At 49.9% G+C, this 24,890-nt stretch overlaps 1 protein-coding gene across 1 annotated transcript; it reads right to left on the reverse strand.

Moving 5' to 3' along the window:
- Positions 1–9,547: 9,547 nt before the first annotated feature.
- On the reverse strand, positions 9,548–16,799 carry WARS2 (tryptophanyl tRNA synthetase 2, mitochondrial). Its single transcript, XM_044272920.1, has 6 exons — positions 16,696–16,799; positions 13,974–14,228; positions 13,793–13,873; positions 13,405–13,490; positions 11,060–11,178; positions 9,548–10,864 (listed from the first exon to the last, which is right to left on the reverse strand). The coding sequence occupies exons 1-6, from the start codon at positions 16,783–16,785 to the stop codon at positions 10,416–10,418; spliced, it is 1,080 nt and encodes a 359-aa protein (XP_044128855.1). The 5' UTR covers positions 16,786–16,799; the 3' UTR covers positions 9,548–10,415.
- Between the last annotated feature and the right edge of the window lie 8,091 nt (positions 16,800–24,890).

Raw genomic sequence — 24,890 nt, forward strand, 5'->3', positions numbered from 1 at the left:
ACGGGTCTGATGTGATTAGTTCCCAAGCGGGTAAAAAATGCCGAAGTCTGCCCCCTACATAAGGTACCGAAGAATCCCCGACCGGGGTCTGACTTACCGGAAAACTTGCGGGGAGCCGTGTTTCCTCGGAAGGAACGGGAGCGCCATTGTCCCCCTCTGGATGGGAAGAACGTCTGGGGAGACCGCTGGTCTTGAAACGCAGCTCGCTGGGAGAAGGAGCCTCTGGAAACACCCCTGCCTCGGGTGCTGGAACGGCCGGACAGACGGCCCCTGTTGCTGCCGGCCCTGTGAGAGACCCGGCCCTGGAAGACTTTGCGCATAGTGGCCTGCGCCTTGTCCAGAGCGGAAAACGTGCCGACGAAGCGGCTGAGGTCCTTATAAAGGAGTCCCCAAAAAGTAGGCCTTCCGCCTCTTTGCCCGTCTCCGTCTGGGCGAGATTAATGAGCTTGGGGTCTATCCTAAGCAGGATGGCCTTGCGCCTCTCCACAGATAGGGACGCATTGGTTCCCCCGGCGATGCAAATCGCCCTCTGGGCCCAGCCCGTGAGCTCCTCAGGGTCAATGTGGGAACCCTCCTGTCTGGCGGACTCCGCCAACTCCATAATCTTTGCCAGTGGACCGAAAATATCCAGTAGCTTATCCTGGCAGCCTCTAAGGGCCGAATCCAAACCCTTCTTGGCATTCCACCCAGACTTAGACAAAAACTGGGTCATCTTTGGGTCCACGACGGGCGTGTCGCAGACCTTATGGGGTATAATGGGCCGAGGACACTCAGCCCGTAGTTTACTGCGCGCCTCTTTGGACAGAGGACGACGGGCCCAATGCTCCAGATAGCTGCTAATCTGGGAATCGGGGAGCCACTCCGCTGATCTGGGATGATGGAGGGCCTCAGGATCAAACATGGGGGCCCCGGAGGAATCCAAAGGTAAATTGTCAGCTGAGGTAGTGGAGGAACCTACAGCTAAAGGCATAGCAGGGGGAGTGGCAATGGGGTCGGACCCCCGAGGGGAGTCATCCTCCTCAGAAAAATCAGAAGCCTCTGCTGGATCCTCCGGGCCCGAACCCAGATCCGAGTCAGAGACGGCATCCGCTAGGGCTCTAGCGTGCTTCCACACCCGCGATTTGTCAGCCTGGCGGGGACAAGCTCTCTTACGCGACCTCAGCGCGTCGTCTGGGGTGGTCATCAACACACCGGTCATCGTCTCCTGTCCCACAGGAGGTTCAGCAGCAAAAGAGTGCTGTGCAGTCTCAGGTGGAGCAAGTCTGGCCCCAGCTAGGGGGTGTGCAGACAGGGCCTGGGAGATGGTCTGGGACAAAACCGTGGACATGGAACCCATGGCCTGCAGGATTGCATCAGACACAGAGCGCTGGATGAGTTGCGCCTGTGAGTCTGAGCCAGGGAGACTAATATTGCCAGAGGTTCCACCCCTAGGGGGAGATTGGGCCGAGGGGTCCATGCTGCTAAGTAAAAGAAACAGGGCACCTGTAAGGAGAGGGCAGAGAGGAGAGCCGGAGGCCAAAGAAAACGCAGCGCCAGTTAACTGAGGGGTTAATCACCCCAGGAGCGAGAGGAGAGGAGCGCTAACACAGAGGAACCGGCAGCCGTCACGCAGGAGACCGGATGAAGCGAGATCTCGCGGGAACGGGAACCAAAATGGCCGCCGGAATCTCGCGAGATCTCGCTCCAGACAGCCAGAGTGAGCGCGAAAGCGGGGAGAAAAGGGCGCCGACCAGAGCGAAGACGCGCGCAAGGTGAGGGGCGTGCCAGAGGGGAGTGCCCAGCACAGGGGAGGTAAAATGGCGGCAAGGCCAGAGAATCGGCCCGGCACTGTGGGGAGTCCCAAGTAAAAGTCCCAGGGGATAAACAGAGTTAGACCACAGATCCGATGGTACTGCACATAACCCTGCTACCTGCTGTAGAAGAGAGGGGACGAGCGGAAGGGGCCCCAGGGAAAACGCCGCGCGCGATCAGGTCCCAGTACTACTGGGGTAGGCAGAGGATGCCCCGACAGGGGAAACAAAGATAAAATATATATCTATATCTCGCTGCCTAAACGTAAACACCTAAAGGGAGAAAACAAACCCCAGGGGAGAAATATAACCCGGGGAATAGCCAGAATTAAACTCTTAGGGAATAACAGTCAGCAGATAAAATAAAATGTCACTTATCTGGTGAGCAGCAAGAAAGAGGAAGTACCGCCTTGGACGCAGCCTTATATTGGGGCTGTAGGGGTGGGACATATGGGTTGCTATGGTGACCATTTGCATTTGTTTTTTGTTTCTCCTTGCTGCTATGGTGATCAGTAAAGGAAGAGAAATATGAAGCCTCCGTGTCTGATGTAAAACTCAGGATCAGTACAGGATAAGTAATGTATGTACACAGTGACTGCACCAGCAGAATAGTGAGTGCAGCTCTGGAGTATAATACAGGATGTAACTCAGGATCAGTACAGGATAAGTAATGTATGTACACAGTGACTGCACCAACAGAATAGTGAGTGCAGCTCTGGAGTATAATACAGGATGTAACTCAGGATCAGTACAGGATAAGTTATGTATGTGCACAGTGACTGTACCAGCAAAATAGTGAGTGCAGCTCTGGAGTATAATACAGGATGTAACTCAGGATCAGTACAGGATAAGTAATGTATGTACACAGTGACTCCACCAGCAGAATAGTGAGTGCAGCTCTGGAGTATAATACAGGATGTAACTCAGGATCAGTACAGGATAAGTAATGTATGTACACAGTGACTGCACCAGCAGAATAGTGAGTGCAGCTCTGGAGTATAATACAGGATGTAACTCAGGATCAGTACAGGATAAGTAATGTATGTACACAGTGACTGTACCAGCAAAATAGTGAGTGCAGCTCTGGAGTATAATACAGGATGTAACTCAGGATCAGTACAGGATAAGTAATGTATGTACACAGTGACTGCACCAGCAGAATAGTGAGTGCAGCTCTGCAGTATAATACATGATGTAACTCAGGATCAGTACAGGATAAGTAATGTATGTACACAGTGACTGCACCAGCAGAATAGGGAGTGCAGCTCTGGAGTATAATGCAGGATGTAACTAAGGATCAGTACAGGATAAGTAATGTATGTACAGTGACTGCACCAGCAGAATAGTGAGTGCAGCTCTGGAGTATAATACAGGATGTAACTAAGGATCAGTACAGGATAAGTAATGTATGTACAGTGACTGCACCAGCAGAATAGTGAGTGCAGCTCTGGAGTATAATACAGGATGTAACTCGGGATCAGTACAGGATAAGTAATGTATGTACACAGTGACTGCACCAGCAGAATAGTGAGTGCAGCTCTGGAGTATAATATAGGATGTAACTCAGGATCAGTACAGGATAAGTAATGTATGTACACAGTGACTGCACCAGCAGAATAGTGAGTGCAGCTCTGCAGTATAATACATGATGTAACTCAGGATCAGTACAGGATAAGTAATGTATGTACACAGTGACTGCACCAGCAGAATAGGGAGTGCAGCTCTGGAGTATAATACAGGATGTAACTCAGGATCAGTCCAGGATAAGTAATGTATGTACACAGTGACTGCACCAGCAGAATAGTGAGTGCAGCTCTGGAGTATAATACAGGATGTAACTCAGGATCAGTACAGGATAAGTAATGTATGTACACAGTGACTGCACCAGCAGAATAGTGAGTGCAGCTCTGGAGTATAATGCAGGATGTAACTCAGGATCAGTACAGGATAAGTAATGTATGTACACAGTGACTGCACCAGCAGAATAGTGAGTGCAGCTCTGGAGTATAATGCAGGATGTAACTCAGGATCAGTACAGGATAAGTAATGTATGTGCACAGTGACTGCACCAGCAGAATAGTGACTGCAGCTCTGGAGTATAATACAGGATGTAACTCAGGATCAGTACAGGATAAGTAATGTATGTACACAGTGACTGCACCAGCAGAATAGTGAGTGCAGCTCTGGAGTATAATATAGGATGTAACTCAGGATCAGTACAGGATAAGTAATGTATGTACACAGTGACTGCACCAGCAGAATAGTGAGTGCAGCTCTGGTGCTGGATAGATAGATAATAGAGGTGTATGGGGTAGGTGCTCACAGCTCATGGTCTTGATTCTCAGCCTCTGTGTTACACATGATGGGAATTGACCTTGTGACCCTTCTATGAAATCCAGACTGCAGGGTCAGACACCCTGAGGAGGTCCTGACTGACCCCGTGTCCCCCAGGACAGTAGAGGAAAGCCCGGTGTCTGGAGCATCGCTCTCTGCAGACATGCACACATTCCGCTACAGTTATCATTAGAAATACTGAGGCTTCGCCTCCTGCAACAAACCAAGCGGAATGTATTCTGCAAGAGTTTTACTTTTAATAGTCATGACAACTCTTTTACTGCTCCACCAGACGGTGTCAGGCTCCACCCCTTTGTTGTATCCTGTTCAAAATACTGCTGTCAGAGGCTAATACTTCTCACAGCAGAGAGTTTGTTACAATTGTATCTAGTCTAGAGAACCTTCTGTGAGAACAGCCTGGACTCCTGACTGATACTCTGTAAGGCCTTCAATGGAGTCGGGCGGTGATCCGGCTAATTTCGGGCAAAAATGTTGGGTTTCTGCTGGACATAACCACTGCATGCAACAGTTTTCTTCCAGTCTAGACCTGGTGTAACGGCATTTTTGACGGAAATCAGCTGGATCATCGCCAGATCCCATTAAAGTCAATGGAGATCCGGCAGCGAAGTAGAGTGTCTGGCAGGCTGCTCTGTGCCGGATCAACAAACGGAGATGTGAACGAGGCCTAAACCAACAGGACAGCAGAGACATTTCTGTCGTTATTTAGAGGGTTCTCTACATTGTCACACTGTAACAACCCTTCAGCTGTGTAAGCAGCAAGCAGAGATCTTGTTAATAGTCAGAATCTGAAGGGAAAAAAATGAATTAGAAAAATGCAGAAATTGTCATTTAACTGTAAAGAAGCTTTATTTATGACTGACAATAGAGAAGACTTCAGACACTTAGGGGGCAGACCTCAGAGGACAATCGCTGGCACTGTGCCCTGGAGATCGCAGATGTCACAGGACAATCGCTGGCACTGTGCCCCGGAGAGGACAGACCTCAGAGGACAATCGCTGGCACTGTGCCCTGGAGATCGCAGATGTCACAGGACAATCGCTGGCACTGTGCCCCGGAGGGGACTGACCTCAGAGGACAATCGCTGGCACTGTGCCCTGGAGATCGCAGATGTCACAGGACAATCGCTGGCACTGTGCCCCGGAGGGGACTGACCTCAGAGGACAATCGCTGGCACTGTGCCCTGGAGATCGCAGATGTCACAGGACAATCGCTGGCACTGTGCCCTGGAGGGGACAGACCTCAGAGGACAATCGCTGGCACTGTGCCCCGGAGAGGGCTGACCTCAGAGGACAATCGCTGGCACTGTGCCCCGGAGAGGACAGACCTCAGAGAACAATCGCTGGCACTGTGCCCTGTAGGGGGCAGAGGTCACAGGACAATCGCTGGCACTGTGCCATGGAGAAGACAGACCTCAGAGGACAATCGCTGGCACTGTGCCCTGGAGGGGACAGACCTCAGAGGACAATCGCTGGCACTGTGCCCTGGATTGACAGACCTCTCAAGACAATCGCTGGCACTGTGACCTGGAGGGGGCTGACCTCTCAAGACAATCGCTGGCACTGTGCCCTGGAGAGGGCTGACCTCAGAGGACAATCGCTGGCACTGTGCCCTGGGGGGAACAGACCTCAGAGGACAATTGCTGGCACTGTGTCCTGTAGGGGGCTGACCTCAGAGGACAATCGCTGGCACTGTGCCCTGGAGGGGACAGACCTCAGAAGACAATCGCTGGCACTGTGCCCTGGCGGTGGTCTGACCTCAGAGGACAATCGCTGGCACTGTGCCCTGGAGGGGACAGACCTTAGAGGACATTCGCTGGCACTGTGCCCTAGCGGAGGTCTGACCTCAGAGGACAATCGCTGGCACTGTGCCCTAGCAGAGGTCTGACCTCAGAGGACAATCGCTGGCACTGTGCCCTAGCGGAGGTCTGACCTCAGAGGACAATCGCTGGCACTGTGCCCTGGCGGAGGTCTGACCTCAGAGGACAATCGCTGGCACTGTGCCCTGGAGGGGACAGACCTCAGAGGACAATCGCTGGCACTGTGCCCTGGAGGGGACAGACCTCAGAGGACAATCGCTGGCACTGTGCCCTAGCGGAGGTCTGACCTCAGAGGACAATCGCTGGCACTGTGCCCTAGCGGAGGTCTGACCTCAGAGGGCAATCGCTGGCACTGTGCCCTGGCGGAGGTCTGACCTCAGAGGACAATCGCTGGCACTGTGCCCTGGCGGAGGTCTGACCTCAGAGGACAATCGCTGGCACTGTGCCCTAGCGGAGGTCTGACCTCAGAGGACAATCGCTGGCACTGTGCCCTGGCGGAGGTCTGACCTCAGAGGACAATCGCTGGCACTGTGCCCTGGAGGGGACAGACCTTAGAGGACATTCGCTGGCACTGTGCCCTAGCGGAGGTCTGACCTCAGAGGACAATCGCTGGCACTGTGCCCTAGCGGAGGTCTGACCTCAGAGGGCAATCGCTGGCACTGTGCCCTGGCGGAGGTCTGACCTCAGAGGACAATCGCTGGCACTGTGCCCTCTAGTACAGCGCTCAGTATGGACACCACTGATGGCAGCAGACGCTGTGCAGTCCAGTCATACAGATGGCCCCCGGGGAATCCACTTACCTAAAAGTGGAAATCCAAAGTGGACGCCCCTAGAAACAGACCCAGCGCCCCCTGTATCCTCTGTATCACCCTGCGGGGGGCGATTGGCCACTTACCTGACCACAGGGGCAGCTCATTCTATACGCCTGGGGCTGCCTGGCGCGGAAGTGCGACTTTTTAAAAAGCCGCACAAGATAAGTGAGACCTTTAGGCCTTCTGCACACGTTGCGGACTATGCGCGTTCTTCCAGTGTGGATAGACCGCCACGGCGGACAAATCCCACGGACGCGCTGATCTCGACCTTTTCAATGCAGGGGTGAGATCTGCGGAGGATCTGCATCAATTCGCAGTAACGCACGTGGAAACGCACAGAAATCCACCCAGAACTTTGTGCGCCATTTCTGCACCCGCGAGAAGGTAGCCTTAACGGGCTAGTCCGGGAATACAGATTTGTTTTTAGCAAGTGCCCACAGCCGCCTCTGTGCGAAAGTGTGGAAAATGGGTATTCCCGGAGAACCCCTTTAAGTGATCTCCACGGGCGCTGGGGGTGCAGGAGGCCAAACGGCACAAAATGTGGCACAACTAAAAACATGCACCAACAAAACTGTCATAACGCATCCAAAACCGACCGGGAGTCAGAAGTCTGCAGCTTCAGAGCTGCCATCTCCTAGCAAAGTATCTGCACCGGAGAATTACATTCTGGGAACTGTTGTCTTCATACCAGAATCTCTGCAGCAGGGGGCTGGCTGTCCACAAGACAGAATAGTGAGTGCAGCTCTGGAGTATAATACAGGATATAACCCAGGATCAGTACAGGATAAGTAATGTATGTACACAGTGACTGCACCAGCAGAATAGTGAGTGCAGCTCTGGAGTATAATACAGGATGTAACTCAGGATCAGTACAGGATAAGTAATGTATGTACACAGTGACTGCACCAGCAGAATAGTGAGTGCAGCTCTGGAGTATAATACAGGATGTAACTCAGGATCAGTACAGGATAAGTAATGTATGTACACAGTGACTGCACCAGCAGAATAGTGAGTGCAGCTCTGGAGTATAATACAGGATGTTACTCCGGATCAGTACAGGATAAGTAATGTATGTACACAGTGACTGCACCAGCAGAATAGTGAGTACAGCTCTGGAGTATAATACAGGATGTAACTCAGGATCAGTACAGGATAAGTAATGTATGTGCACAGTGACTGCACCAGCAGAATAGTGAGTGCAGCTCTGGAGTATAATACAGGATGTAACTCAGGATCAGTACAGGATAAGTAATGTATGTACACAGTGACTGCACCAGCAGAATAGTGAGTGCAGCTCTGGAGTATAATACAGGATGTAACTCAGGATCAGTACAGGATAAGTAATGTATGTACACAGTGACTGCATCAGCAGAATAGTGAGTGCAGCTCTGGGGTATAATACAGGATGTAACTCAGGATCAGTACAGGATAAGTAATGTATGTACACAGTGACTCCACCAGCAGAATAGTGAGTGCAGCTCTGGAGTATAATACAGGATGTAACTCAGGATCAGTACAGGATAAGTAATGTATGTACACAGTGACTGCACCAGCAGAATAGTGAGTGCAGCTCTGGAGTATAATACAGGATGTAACTCAGGATCAGTACAGGATAAGTAATGTATGTACACAGTGACTGCACCAGCAGAATAGTGAGTGCAGCTCTGGAGTATAATACAGGATGCAACTCAGGATCAGTACAGGATAAGTAATGTATGTACACAGTGACTGCACCAGCAGAATAGTGAGTGCAGCTCTGGAGTATAATACAGGATGTAACTCAGGATCAGTACAGGATAAGTAATGTATGTACACAGTGACTGCACCAGCAGAATAGTGAGTGCAGCTCTGGAGTATAATACAGGATATAACCCAGGATCAGTACAGGATAAGTAATGTATGTACACAGTAACTCCACCAGCAGTATAGTGAGTGCAGCTCTGGAGTATAATACAGGATGTAACTCAGGATCAGTACAGGAGAGGTAATGTATGTACACAGTGACTGCACCAGCAGAATAGTGAGTGCAGCTCTGGAGTATAATACAGGATGTAACTCAGGATCAGTACAGGATAAGTAATGTATGTACACAGTGACTGCATCAGCAGAATAGTGAGTGCAGCTCTGGGGTATAATACAGGATGTAACTCAGGATCAGTACAGCATAAGTAATGTATGTACACAGTGACTGCACCAGCAGAATAGTGAGTGCAGCTCTGGGGTATAATACAGGATGTAACTCAGGATCAGTACAGCATAAGTAATGTATGTACACAGTGACTGCACCAGCAGAATAGTGACTGCAGCTCTGGAGTATAATACAGGGTGTAACTCAGGATCAGTACAGGATAAGTAATGTATGTACACAGTGACTGCACCAGCAGAATAGTGAGTGCAGCTCTGGAGTATAATACAGGATGTAACTCAGGATCAGTACAGGATAAGTAATGTATGTACACAGTGACTGCATCAGCAGAATAGTGAGTGCAGCTCTGGGGTATAATACAGGATGTAACTCAGGATCAGTACAGCATAAGTAATGTATGTACACAGTGACTGCACCAGCAGAATAGTGAGTGCAGCTCTGGGGTATAATACAGGATGTAACTCAGGATCAGTACAGCATAAGTAATGTATGTACACAGTGACTGCACCAGCAGAATAGTGAGCGCAGCTCTGGAGTATAATACAGGATATAACCCAGGATCAGTAATGTATGGACCCCGTGGATCCACCGTTTACACAGACTCGTTCTAGATGTTTCATGGTCTCATTACATTTATTGGTTTATTTATCTTTTACAGAAATGTCCAATAATCCAGAATGTTCCTGACTGAGCGGAAGCCATCCCTCCCCCTGACGCCTTTACGTTATATAATCACTGAGCCGGAGGTTGGAGAATCAGACGTCCGTCCTTTATCTCTCGCTTCGGCTCAAAAAACGGCCACAAATCCGTGTGTGTGACGCGAGCCGCAGAGAAACAACTGACCCCCGAGCCATCCGATGGTTCGGAATGGTTAATAATCCGCCATTAATCTCATTGCCTGAGGGGCAGATTAACAGGATTTTTACAATATAAAAATACATTGTAAAGTGTATGCAGGGATATTACCATTGTCTGGAGACAGATGTGCATCCAGCGGATGATGGGAGGAGTAGTCCAGGTCTGCACTACAAGGGCCATTCTGTTCCAAGACCATCTTGACTCCACTGTACATTTCATGGTGAAAAGACCAACAACTTTCTCATAGTGTTTGAATTCCTCACCATCTTCAAGAGCTCTGCTTGCTGTCACTCATAGGATCTCTAAAAATTGAGTGGAGGCATTGTCCACAGCAGCCTAAACCATGTGACGACCCAGTGCTGCTCACACAGCAGGGCAGCTTGTTACAATGTATCAGTACAGGTGAAGGTTGTTCCCCTCACCAGCAGTGGTCTCTACACTGTAACAAACGCTCAGCTACTCGAGCAGGACGAGATTTCAGCCTCTGGATGTAAACAATTAATTTTCCCATTCACCGACAGGAAGCAGAGATCCTTAAAAAAAAGCAAAAGGAATTAGAAAGTTGCAGAACTAATTGTATAATGTTTCACTGGTGTAGGAGCGGACAGGCCGCGGGGTGGGAGTGCAGTGGGGCGTTGTCACCTCAGCCCGACCATCCTGCAGACCGTGTCATATACAGGAGTGGCCACCTCCCGCGCCGCATGAGTCCCGCGGGTCAGCACCTCTGTGAGAAACCCTGTATCCCCCCTGAGTCGTTGAAACTCCTTGCGGATGGGCGTCAGGTGGGCGATCACCGCCTCTGCCACTACCAGCTTGTACTGCGCGGTCTCCAGTCCGCGGCTCTGCCGCACCAGCTCCTCGGGGGTGAGGCCGCTCACCGCACTGTGGATAGCCACCAGGTTGGAGACGCCCGGTCGCCTTTCAGGGTCATAGGTCACCTCCGAGGTGCAGTCCGTCACAGCTTTGCGGAATTTCAGGACTATTTCATCCGGGGTGTCCGTCAGCCGCACGGTGGCCAGGGTTTGAGGGTCCGATTTTGACATCTTCACCAAAGGGTCTCGGAGGGAGCGGATCTTCTTGGCGCTGCCTGAAAACAGTTCACACATCGTGAGGTCAGGAACCCCATCTTATGTCTTACCCTGGCGAGGTCACCCAGCTTTCCCCACAGTTTGGGAGGACGCATCGCTCCTGGGAAGATGCAAGGTCACCCAGCTTTCCCAGATACTGATTAAACTACCCCCCCCCCCCCCGCACCCCCACCTAAGCAATGGCCGTCACTTACTCATCAGAGCTCGGGGGATGGGGAAGAATTCTCCGTATTGGTTGTTGAAGATCCGCGCCACATCCTGCGTCAGCTCCAAGTGCTGGGCCTGGTCATCGCCGACTGGAACGTGCGTGGACCTGTCACATACGGAGAGCGGACATTATAACCACGCAGAGGCACCGGATCCCGCTGTCTGTACAGAAGAGCAGCTCCCTACATCACAAGACAATGGCTCGGCCTGAGCCGTCTCATTACTGTATCACACGCTGATCACAATGGACTTTACCGGAAATAAATTATTCCATATATACACACCGCAAGAATACAACAATGACATTCCCTCCAGTGTACCGTATACCAGTATGAATTATTATACCGCATACCAGTAGGAAGAATTATACCGCATACCAGTAGGAAGAATTATACCGCATACCAGTAGGAAGAATTATACCGCATACCAGTAGGAAGAATTATACCGCATACCAGTAGGAAGAATTATACCGCATACCAGTAGGAAGAATTATACCGCATACCAGTAGGGAGAATTATACCGCATACCAGTAGGGAGAATTATACCCCATACCAGTAGGGAGAATTATACCCCATACCAGTAGGCATTATTATACCCCATACCAGTAGGCATTATTATACCCCATACCAGTAGGCATTATTATACCCCATACCAGTAAGCATTATTATACCCCATACCAGTAGGCATTATTATACCCCATACCAGTAGGCATTATTATACCCCATACCAGTAGGCATTATTATACCCCATACCAGTAGGGATTATTATACCGTATACCAGTAGGCATTATTATACCCCATACCAGTAGGCATTATTATACCGTATACCAGTAGGGATTATTATACCGTATACCAGTAGGGATTATTATACCGTATACCAGTAGGGATTATTATACCGTATACCAGTAGGGATTATTATACCGTATACCAGTAGGGATTATTATACCGCATACCAGTAGGCATTATTATACCCCATACCAGTAGGCATTATTATACCCCATACCAGTAGGAATTATTATACCGCATACCAGTAGGGATTATTATACCGCATACCAGTAGGGATTATTATACCGTATACCAGTAGGGATTATTATACCGTATACCAGTAGGGATTATTATACCGTATACCAGTAGGGATTATTATACCCCATACCAGTAGGGATTATTATACCCCATACCAGTAGGGATTATTATACCGCATACCAGTAGGAATTATTATACCGCATACCAGTAGGGATTATTATACCGTATACCAGTAGGGATTATTATACCGTATACCAGTAGGGATTATTATACCGTATACCAGTAGGAATTATTATACCGCATACCAGTAGGAATTATTATACCGCATACCAGTAGGAATTATTATACCGCATACCAGTAGGGATTATTATACCGCATACCAGTAGGGATTATTATACCGTATACCAGTAGGAATTATTATACCGCATACCAGTAGGAATTATTATACCGTATACTAGTAGGAATTATTATACCGCATACCAGTAGGAATTATTATACCGTGTACCAGTATGGATTATTATACCCCATACCAGTAGGGATTATTATACCCCATACCAGTAGGAATTATTATACCGCATACCAGTAGGAATTATTATACCGCATACCAGTAGGAATTATTATACCGTGTACCAGTATGGATTATTATTTCATCCTAAAGCTACACTACATCACCTAGAACCACTAATAAGGCCCTTAAAGGGAATCGGTTGCCCAGATTTGGGACTATTATGTACAGTAATCAGAGTCCTGCTTCCCCGAGCACTCGGAGCTCTGCAGTTTGCGCATGCGCGGCAGCCCTGACAATGTCTTACAGCACAGCTCTGAGCGCTGACAGCGGGAGAACACAGGGCGCTGCTCATGTCGGGTGACAGATTCCCTTTAGTAAAACAAATTCATCTTAATCCATTATAATCATTAATACACCAATCAGCAGACGCGTTCCGGGTTCCGCCCGCCCCTGACGGCTGCTACTACTTTGACGTGTTTTTAGAGCCACAATAAGCAGATGCATTTCAGGCTGGGCCCGGTTTGTCGCTACTTCTTTATTACAGGATGAAGTCAGCAATGTGCCGATGCGTTTCGGACTGAAATGGCCTTCAGTAACCTATTGTCTAAAACCATTACGCATTTTGGGTCACATGACCCTTAGTTCTATTCCCTTTATTACATCACAGCCTGAAATCGACATTGACCTGACGCGTTTCAGGGCAGAATGAAATTCTACATGACAAGTGAAAAGAGCCATACCCAGGGGCGGTGAGACCAGACGTGGGGCTAGCCCCCATAGAATTCCTACCACCGTCACTTACTGGTAGAGCAGGATATCCGCCACCTGCAGCACAGGATAGATGAAGAGCCCGACGCTCCCCTCGTTCTTCTGGCTCTGACTTTTCATCTGTAAATCAAGGAAAAGCCTCAGGTCTGCACTGATTTTACCATATACTCCAGTCACATCCAGAGCTGCATTCACACTGGTTTCCAGTTCTCTCTCAGGTAGTCTCCGGTCATCTCCCCTCGCTGGTTTGTTGTGTGGAGCGAGCTCACTGGTGTCGCACTGTGGGAGATTCGTGGCAGTCTTACATAGGAAAAGACTACTGTGAATGCAGCTCTGGCTGTGACTGGAGTAGGACACGATGTAGCAGGATTCTAAATGCAGCTCTGGCAGTAACTAGACATCCGGCTTTCCCAGCCACTGACCTTCCACTGCGGCAGATGGCGGAGCCGTGGCATTGAGGTCAGACAGCTCAGAATCCATCCGAGCTCGGCATGCTCCGGGACCTGGAGGATAGAAGGGAATCCATATGAGATCAGAACCCCCTCCCCCGCATCATGGCCGCCAGCGATATATAGATCTGCAGCTTACATGACATGTACTAACCTGGGACTGCTGGAAGAGGCAGCTCTTGTCAGGGTTCACCCCACATGCCAACAGGCAGGCGGCCATGTCCAGCACGCTCCTCCGCAGGGTGTCCGGGTCCTGGGGGACAGTGATGGAGTGCAGGTCCACAATGCTGTACAGAACCGAGCCGAACTCCTCCTGCAGGCTCACCCAGCTCTGCAGCGCCCCCAGGTAGTTACCCAGGTGGGGGATCCCGGTGGGCTGGATCCCAGAAAAGACGCGAGGGGCGGGGCTCTGAAATGGCGGAGGAGAAACTGAGGCACCATACATATGACAGATACTACCTGCAGTCCTATGTAACACCACAGATAACACAGTGATATCTACTACATTATCTGTACTCGGAGAGCTGTCACCTGCAGTCCTATGTAACACCACAGATAACACAGTGATAGTTCCCTGTGTATAGATAATGTAGTACATGTCGTCTGCAGTCCTATGTAACACCACAGATAACACAGTGATAGTTCCCTGTGTATAGATAATGTAGTACATGTCGTCTGCAGTCCTATGTAACACCACAGATAACACAGTGTTAGCTCTCCGAGTACAGATAATGCCGTAGATGTCACCTGCAGTCCTATGTAACACCACAGCCATAGCTCTCTGAGTACAGGTAATGTAGTAGATGTCACCTGCAGTCCTATGTAACACCACAGCCATAGCTCTCTGAGTACAGGTAATGTAGTAGATGTCACCTGCAGTCCTATGTAACACCACAGATAACACAGTGATACAGATACCGTTAGCGCTGAGCGGTCAGTATGGCGCACCCCCCGCGGTCTCCCTGACAGGGAAGATAAATGGGCCGCTTCCCCCTGAGCTGCAGGACGCTGACACTGGAGTGACTGAACATAATAGGGGTGATTAATGAGGATGATGGAAGTGGTGAGCAGAGACCCCTCCCCCACACACGTGTGCTCCGCGGCCTCTGACCCCACAGAGGTTTGGATTTCGGGAAGTGACCCCCATAACACTGGAGAGGTCTCCCCTTTATTTTCAGGGGGTTTGTATGAAGCAGTGATTGGGGCAGACACTGACGCGGCACTGTGTGTACAGGGCTCAATACAGGATAGCGGCGCCCCCACACTGCATGTAATATGTGCCCGCCATAATACCGCAGGAACGGTCCCCTGACATTAGAGGGCAGTGCAGACAGACTGAACATCAGCGGTTCTATAATCTGACACCAGAGGGCGCTCTGCAGACTGAACATCAGCGGTTCTATAATCTGACACCAGAGGGCGCTCTGCAGACTGACTAACCATCAGCAGTTCTATAATCTGACACTAGAGGGCGCTCTGCAGACTGACTGAACATCAGCGGTTCTATAATATGACACTAGAGGGCGCTCTGCAGACAGACTGAACATCAGCGGTTCTATAATCTGACACCAGAGGGCGCTCTGCAGACTGAACATCAGCGGTTCTATAATATGACACTAGAGGGCGCTCTGCAGACAGACTGAACATCAGCGGTTCTATAATCTGACACCAGAGGGCGCTCTGCAGACTGACCATCAGCGGTTCTATAATCTGACACCAGAGGGCGCTCTGCAGACTGACCATCAGCAGTTCTATAATCTGACACCAGAGGGCGCTCTGCAGACTGACCATCAGCGGTTCTATAATCTGACACCAGAGGGCGCGCTGCAGACTGACCATCAGCGGTTCTATAATCTGACACCAGAGGGCGCTCTGCAGACAGACCATCAGCGGTTCTATAATCTGACACTAGAGGGCGCTCTGCAGACTGACCATCAGCGGTTCTATAATCTGACACTAGAGGGCGCTCTGCAGACTGACCATCAGCGGTTCTATAATCTGACACTAGAGGGCGCTCTGCAGACTGACCATCAGCAGTTCTATAATCTGACACCAGAGGGCGCTCTGCAGACTGACCATCAGCGGTTCTATAATCTGACACCAGAGGGCGCTCTGCAGACAGACCATCAGCGGTTCTATAATCTGACACTAGAGGGCGCTCTGCAGACTGACCATCAGCGGTTCTATAATCTGACACCAGAGGGCGCTCTGCAGACTGACCATCAGCGGTTCTATAATCTGACACTAGAGGGCGCTCTGCAGACTGACCATCAGCGGTTCTATAATCTGACACTAGAGGGCGCTCTGCAGACAGACCATCAGCGGTTCTATAATCTGACACCAGAGGGCGCTCTGCAGACTGACCATCAGCGGTTCTATAATCTGACACCAGAGGGCGCTCTGCAGACAGACCATCAGCGGTTCTATAATCTGACACTAGAGGGCGCTCTGCAGACTGACCATCAGCGGTTTTATAATCTGACACCAGAGGGCGCTCTGCAGACTGACCATCAGCGGTTCTATAATCTGACACTAGAGGGCGCTCTGCAGACAGACTAACCATCAGCGGTTCTATAATCTGACACTAGAGGGCGCTCTGCAGACTGACCATCAGCGGTTCTATAATCTGACACTAGAGGGCGCTCTGCAGACAGACCATCAGCGGTTCTATAATCTGACACTAGAGGGCGCTCTGCAGACTGACCATCAGCGGTTCTATAATCTGACACCAGAGGGCGCTCTGCAGACTGACCATCAGCGGTTCTATAATCTGACACTAGAGGGCGCTCTGCAGACTGACTAACCATCAGTATTGTTATAATCTGACTAATCATGTGACCGGGCAGTTGTCCATCACCTCGGTCCCCCGCTCTTACCTGATCCCCACGGTGCGGGTGAGCGGTCAGAGTGCGGACTCCACTGCTCAGCCGGCCCCGCACAGCACGCCTCACTATGGACAGCGCCATCTTTATGACGTCAGTACGGGGGCTGACAGCGCCCATGGTGTCATGTGATCGTAGAAGAAGCCGAATCACAGGGATCACGTGACAGGACCAGCTCCTGCTAGTACAGAGCTTCAGTGGGTACGAGCAGCACAGAGTGTTTTAGCGCGTATCATAAGTAATGGCCAGAGCGCAGCAGGGGTCGTAGTAATGCGGGGACTGCAGAGGCTGAGCACCAGCTGGGGGTTGTAGTGATATGGGGACTGCAGAGGCTGAGCTCCAGCTGGGGGTCGTAGTGATGTGGGGACTGCAGAGGCTGAGCTCCAGCTGGGGGTTGTAGTGCTCAGTATAGTGTCATGGTGCCCGCTGTGTCTGTGCCCTCCACACAGCACGGGGTGACGTGTGACCTGCTGGACCACCTGTGTAATATCACATGTAATGCAGCCCCCCGTGTAATATCACATGTAATGCAGCCCCCGTGTAATATCACATGTAATGCAGCCCCCTGTGTAATATCACACATGTAATGCAGCCCCCCGTGTAATATCACATGTAATACAGCCCCCCGTGTAATATCACACATGTAATGCAGCCCCCCGTGTAATATCACATGTAATGCAGCCCCCCGTGTAATATCACACATGTAATGCAGCCCCCCGTGTAATATCACACATGTAATGCAGCCCCCGTGTAATATCACACATGTAATGCAGCCCCCGTGTAATATCACATGTAATGCAGCCCCCCGTGTAATATCACCATGTAATGCAGCCCCCCGTGTAATATCACCATGTAATGCAGCCCCCCGTGTAATATCACCATGTAATGCAGCCCCCCGTGTAATATCACCATGTAATGCAGCCCCCCGTGTAATATCACACATGTAATGCAGCCCCCGTGTAATATCACATGTAATGCAGCCCCCCGTGTAATATCACATGTAATGCAGCCCCCCGTGTAATATCACACATGTAATGAAGCCCCCGTGTAATATCACATGTAATGCAGCCCCCTGTGTAATATCACACATGTAATGCAGCCCCCCGTGTAATATCACATGTAATGCAGCCCCCCGTGTAATATCACACATGTAATGCAGCCCCCCGTGTAATATCACACATGTAATGCAGCCCCCCGTGTAATATCACACATGTAATGCAGCCCCCCGTGTAATATCACACATGTAATGCAGCCCCCCATGTAATATCACACATGTAATGCAGCCCCCCGTGTAATATCACATGTAATGCAGCCCCCCGTGTAATATCACACGTGTAATACAGCCCCCCGTGTAATATCACATGTAATGCAGCCCCCCGTGTAATATCACATGTAATGCAGCCCCCCGTGTAATATCACATGTAATGCAGCCCCCCGTGTAATATAACACATGTAATGCAGCCCCCGTGTAATATCACACATGTAATGCAGCCCCCCGTGTAATATCACATGTAATGCAGCCCCCCGTGTAATATCACACGTGTAATACAGCCCCCCGTGTAATATCACATGTAATGCAGCCCCGCGTGTAATATCACATGTAATGCAGCCCCCCGTGTAATATCACATGTAATGCAGCCCCCCGTGTAATATCACATGTAATGCAGCCCCCCGTGTAATATCACACGTGTAATACAGCCGCCCGTGTAATATCACACGTGTAATGCAGCCCCCCGTGTAATATCACACATGTAATACAGCCCCCCGTGTAATATCACATGTAATGCAGCCCCTCGTGTAATATCACACATGTAATACAGACCCCCGTGTAATATAACATGTAATACAGCCCCCCGTGTAATATCACACATGTAATGCAGCCCCCCGTGTAATATCACACATGTAATGCAGCCCCCCGTGTAATATCACATGTAATACAGCCCCCTGTGTAATATCACACATGTAATACAGCCCCCCGTGTAATATCACATGTAATGCAGCCCCCCGTGTAATATCACATGTAATACAGCCCCCCGTGTAATATCACACATGTAATGCAGCCCCCCGTGTAATATCACACATGGTAATGCAGCCCCCCGTGTAATATCACATGTAATTCAGCCCCCCGTGTAATATCACATGTAATGCAGCCCCCCGTGTAATATCACATGTAATGCAGCCCCCCGTGTAATATCACATGTAATACAGCCCCCTGTGTAATATCACACATGTAATGCAGCCCCCCGTGTAATATCACAGTAATACAGCCCCCCTGTGTAATATCACACATGTAATACAGCCCCCCGTGTAATATCACATGTAATGCAGCCCCCCGTGTAATATCACATGTAATACAGCCCCCTGTGTAATATCACACATGTAATACAGCCCCCCGTGTAATATCACACATGTAATGCAGCCAGCCCCCGTGTAATATCACACATGTAATGCAGCCCCCCGTGTAATATCACATGTAATGCAGCCCCCCGTGTAATATCACACATGTAATGCAGCCCCCCGTGTAATATCACAAATGTAATGCAGCCCCCCGTGTAATATCACACATGTAATGCAGCCCCCCGTGTAATATAACACATGTAATGCAGCCCCCGGTGTAATATAACACATGTAATGCAGCCCCCGGTGTAATATAACACATGTAATGCAGCCCCCGGTGTAATATCACACATGTAATACAGCCCCCCGTGTAATATTACATGTAATGCAGCCCCCCGTGTAATATCACACATGTAATACAGCCCCCGTGTAATGTCACACATGTAATACAGCCCCCCGTGTAATGTCACACATGTAATACAGCCCCCCGTGTAATGTCACACATGTAATACAGCCCCCCCCCCCCGTGTAATATCACACATGTAATACAGCCCCCCCCCGTGTAATATCACACATGTAATGCAGCCCCCCGTGTAATATCACATGTAATGCAGCCCCCGTGTAATATCACACATGTAATACAGCCCCCCGTGTAATGTCACATGTAATGCAGCCCCCCGTGTAATATCACACATGTAATGCAGCCCCCCGTGTAATATCACATGTAATGCAGCCCCCCGGTAATATCACACATGTAATGCAGCCCCCCGTGTAATATCACACATGTAATGCAGCCCCCGTGTAATATCACATGTAATACAGCCCCCCGTGTAATATCACACATGTAATACAGCCCCCCGTGTAATATCACACATGTAATACAGCCCCCCGTGTAATATCACACATGTAATGCAGCCCCCCGTGTAATATCACACATGTAATGCAGCCCCCCGTGTAATATCACATGTAATGCAGCCCCCCGTGTAATATCACACATGTAATGCAGCCCCCCGTGTAATATCACACATGTAATGCAGCCCCCGTGTAATATCACACATGTAATGCAGCCCCCCGTGTAATATCACATGTAATGCAGCCCCCCGTGTAATATCACACATGTAATGCAGCCCCCGTGTAATATCACACATGTACAGACGTCCTCACCTTATATCACCCGTGTCAGTTACGTGTGACCGCTATCAGCAGGTGACTTTTTCCTGGGGAGGAGGATATGGCGTTGATTACCCCGGGTGCCGGGACGCGGTCACATTATCTGTCAGTCACCGTTGTCAGCAGAGACGTACATGACTTCATCAGAATGGGCTTAATCCCTGTAAGGGTTTCCACATGTCATGGCGGCCGCCAGGGGCGATCACTTAGACGCGGGCAGCGTCTGACGTGTCATATAACCGATTACATTATATAACATCGTTATTACAGCCTGCAGCACATTGTGCTCACTCCTAACCTTATTATCAGGGTCCTGGGGGAGGGGGCGATGGCTGCAAATCATTACACGGGTCACCTCGCTCTAGCATATGCCACAGCGCGCCTCATGCCTCCTGCCAGCCCTCAGTCCTTCCAGGTACACTGAATTACAGAGAGGAGCCACCGACTCCAGCCACAAGCTCTGTGAGACGAGGGGGTGCCACCTGGGAGATGTGGGAAAGTGTGCCAGAGGCTGGATGTTATACACTGTGGTAATGGTAGACTGCACGGCTAGAGGCTGGATGTTATACACTGTGGTAATGGTAGACTGCACGGCTAGAGGCTGGATGTTATACACTGTGGTAATGGTAGACTGCACGGCTAGAGGCTGGATGTTATACACTGTGGTAATGGTAGACTGCACGGCTAGAGGCTGGATGTTATACACCTGTGGTAATGGTAGACTGCATGGCTAGAGGCTGGATGTTATACACTGTGGTAATGGTGGACTGCATGGCTAGAGGCTGGATGTTATATACTGTGGTAATGGTAGACTGCATGGCTAGAGGCTGGATGTTATACACCAGTGGTAATGGTAGACTGCACGGCTAGAGGCTCGATGTTATACACTGTGGTAATGGTAGACTGCATGGCTAGAGGCTGGATGTTATACACTGTGGTAATGGTAGACTGCATGGCTAGAGGCTGGATGTTATACACTGTGGTAATGGTAGACTGCACGGCTAGAGGCTGGATGTTATACACTGTGGTAATGGTAGACTGCACGGCTAGAGGCTGGATGTTATACACCTGTGGTAATGGTAGACTGCATGGCTAGAGGCTGGATGTTATACACTGTGGTAATGGTGGACTGCATGGCTAGAGGCTGGATGTTATATACTGTGGTAATGGTAGACTGCATGGCTAGAGGCTGGATGTTATACACCAGTGGTAATGGTAGACTGCACGGCTAGAGGCTGGATGTTATACACTGTGGTAATGGTAGACTGCATGGCTAGAGGCTGGATGTTATACACTGTGGTAATGGTAGACTGCATGGCTAGAGGCTGGATGTTATACACTGTGGTAATGGTAGACTGCATGGCTAGAGGCTGGATGTTATACACTGTGGTAATGGTAGACTGCATGGCTAGAGGCTGGATGTTATACACTGTGGTAATGGTAGACTGCACGGCTAGAGGCTGGATGTTATACACTGTGGTAATGGTAGACAGCATGGCTAGAGGCTGGATGTTATACACTGTGGTAATGGCAGACTGCACGGCTAGAGGCTGGATGTTATACACTGTGGTAATGGCAGACTGCACGGCTAGAGGCTGGATGTTATACACCAGTAGTAATGATTATACTGTACGGCCAGAGGCTGGATGTTATACACCTGTGGTAATGGTAGACTGCACGGCTAGAGGCTGGATGTTATACACTGCGGTAATGGTAGACTGCTTATCCAGGGGCTGGATCTGAGTGGGGTATGGCCTAGGTGGCCCAACAATTTTAAGATTACTGATGCCAAAAAACAGGCAGGTTACTCCTAAAAACTGCTCAGAGTTGATGCAGATTTCAGATTCTGGGCACAGACTTCCTGAGATGTGACAAAGTTATTAAGATGCGTGCAGATCATCCATCTCTTGTCAGCACAGTCTAGATCAAGGAGGAAACTCATTAAGACTGACTCTTCATACTCCAGTCTTAAAAATCCACTGACAAATGTATTAAAAGGAGTTTCTAGGGGATGTAGAACATGGCTGCCTGTCTCTAGAGGATGTATGAGATGGCTGCCTGTCTCTAGAGGATGTATGAGATGGCTGCCTGTCTCTAGAGGATGTATGAGATGGCTGCCTGTCTCTAGAGGATGTATAAGATGGCTGCCTGTCTCCAGAGGATGTATGAGATGGCTGCCTGTCTCTAGAGGATGTATGAGATGGCTCCCTGTCTCTAGAGGATGTATGAGATGGCTGCCTGTCTCTAGAGGATGTATGAGATGGCTGCCTGTCTCTAGAGGATGTATGAGATGGCTGCCTGTCTCCAGTGGATGTATAAGATGGCTGCCTGTCTCTAGAGGATGTATGAGATGGCTGCCTGTCTCTAGAGGATGTATGAGTGGCTCCCTGTCTCTAGAGGATGTATGAGATGGCTGCCGTCTCTAGAGGATGAGATGGCTGCCTGTCTCTAGGATGTATAAGATGGCTGCCTGTCTCTAGAGGATGTATGAGATGGCTGCCTGTCTCTAGAGGATGTATGAGATGGCTGCCTGTCTCTAGAGGATGTATGAGATGGCTGCCTGTCTCTAGAGGATGTATGAGTGGCTCCCTGTCTCTAGAGGATGTATGAGATGGCTGCCTGTCTCTAGAGGATGAGATGGCTGCCTGTCTCTAGAGGATGTATAAGATGGCTGCCTGTCTCTAGAGGATGTATGAGATGGCTGCCTGTCTCTAGAGGATGTATGAGATGGCTGCCTGTCTCTAGAGGATGTATGAGATGGCTGCCTGTCTCTAGAGGATGTATGAGATGGCTGCCTGTCTCTAGAGGATGTATGAGATGGCTGCCTGTCTCTAGAGGATGTATGAGATGGCTGCCCTGCTCTAAGAGGATGGTATGAGATGGCTCCCTGTCCTCTAGAGGATGTATGAGATGGCTGCCTGTCTCTAGAGGAGTATGAGATGGCTGCCCTTCTCTAGAGGATGTATGAGATGGCTGCCTGTCTCTAGAGGATGTATGAGTGGCTGCCTGTCTCTAGAGGATGTATGAGATGGCTGCCTGTCTCTAGAGGATGTATGAGATGGCTGCCTGTCTCTAGAGGATGTATGAGATGGCTGCCTGTCTCTAGAGGATGTATGAGATGGCTGCCTGTCTCTAGAGGATGTATGAGATGGCTGCCTGTCTCTAGAGGATGTATGAGATGGCTGCCTGTCTCTAGAGGATGTATGAGATGGCTGCCTGTCTCTAGAGGATGTATGAGATGGCTGCCTGTCTCTAGAGGATGTATGAGATGGCTGCCTGGTCTCTAGAGGATGTATGAGATGGCTGCCTGTCTCTAGAGGATGTATGAGATGGCTGCCTGTCTCTAGAGGATGTATAGATGGCTGCCTGTCTCTAGAGGATGTATGAGATGGCTGCCTGTCTCTAGAGGATGTATGAGATGGCTGCCTGTCTCTAGAGGAGTATGAGAGGTGCCTCTCTAGAGGATGTATGAGTGGCTGCCTGTCTCTAGAGGATGTATGAGATGGCTGCTGTCTCTAGAGGATGTATGAGATGGCTGCCTGCTCTAGAGGATGTATGAGATGGCTGCTGTCTCTAGAGGATGTATGCGATGGCTGCCTGTCTCTAGAGGATGTATGCGATGGCTGCCTGTCTCTAGAGGATGTATGAGATGGGCGGTCTCTAGGATGTATGAGATGGCTGCCTGTCTCTAGAGGATGAGATGGCTGCCTGTCTCTAGAGGATGTATGAGATGGCTGCCTGTCTCTAGAGATGTATGAGATGGCTGCTGTCTCTAGAGGATGTATGAGATGGCTGCCTGTCTCTAGAGGATGTATGAGATGGCTGCCTGTCTCTAGAGGTGTATGCGATGGCTGCCTGTCTCTAGAGGATGTATGAGTGGCTGCCTGTCTCTAGGGATGTATGAGATGGCTGCCTGTCTCCAGTGGATGTAATAGAGTGGCTGCCTGTCTCTAGAGGATGTATGAGATGGCTGCCTGTCTCTAGAGGATGTATGAGATGGCTGCCTGTCTCTAGAGGATGTATGAGATGGCGGCCTGTCTCTAGAGGTGTATGCGATGGCTTGCCTGTCTAGAGGATGTATGCGATGGCTGCCTGTCTCTAGAGGATGTATGAGATGGCTGCCTGTCTCTAGAGGATGTATGAGATGGCTGCCTGTCTCTAGAGGATGTATGAGATGGCTGCCTGTCCTCTAGAGGATGTATGAGATGGCTGCCTGTCCTGAGGATGTATGCGATGGCTGCCTGTCTCTAGAGGATGATGAGATGGCTGCCTGTCTCTAGAGGATGTATGAGATGGCTCCTGTCTCTAGGATGTATGAGATGGCCTGTCTCTAGAGGATGTATGAGATGGCTGCCTGTCTCTAGAGGATGTATGAGATGGCTGCCTGTCTCCAGTGGATGTATGAGATGGCTGCCTGTCTCTAGAGGATGTATGCGATGGCTGCCTGTCTCTAGAGGATGTATGAGATGGCTGCCTGTCTCTAGAGGATGTATGAGATGGCTGCCTGTCACTGTTTGCCTCTATGAGATGTCCGTCTTCTACTCCCCTCAGCTCTTCGTTACACAACGTTTTGGCGCCACGACCAGACCCCCATATGTGACAGTCAGAGGGGATCAGATGGAGAGTGATCGTTTTCTCTCTACTGATCTGGATCAAAGACCCCCATATGGGACAGTCAGAGA

This window comes from Bufo gargarizans, unplaced genomic scaffold, assembly GCF_014858855.1.
Source record: "Bufo gargarizans isolate SCDJY-AF-19 unplaced genomic scaffold, ASM1485885v1 fragScaff_scaffold_228_pilon, whole genome shotgun sequence".
NCBI lineage: Eukaryota > Metazoa > Chordata > Amphibia > Anura > Bufonidae > Bufo > Bufo gargarizans.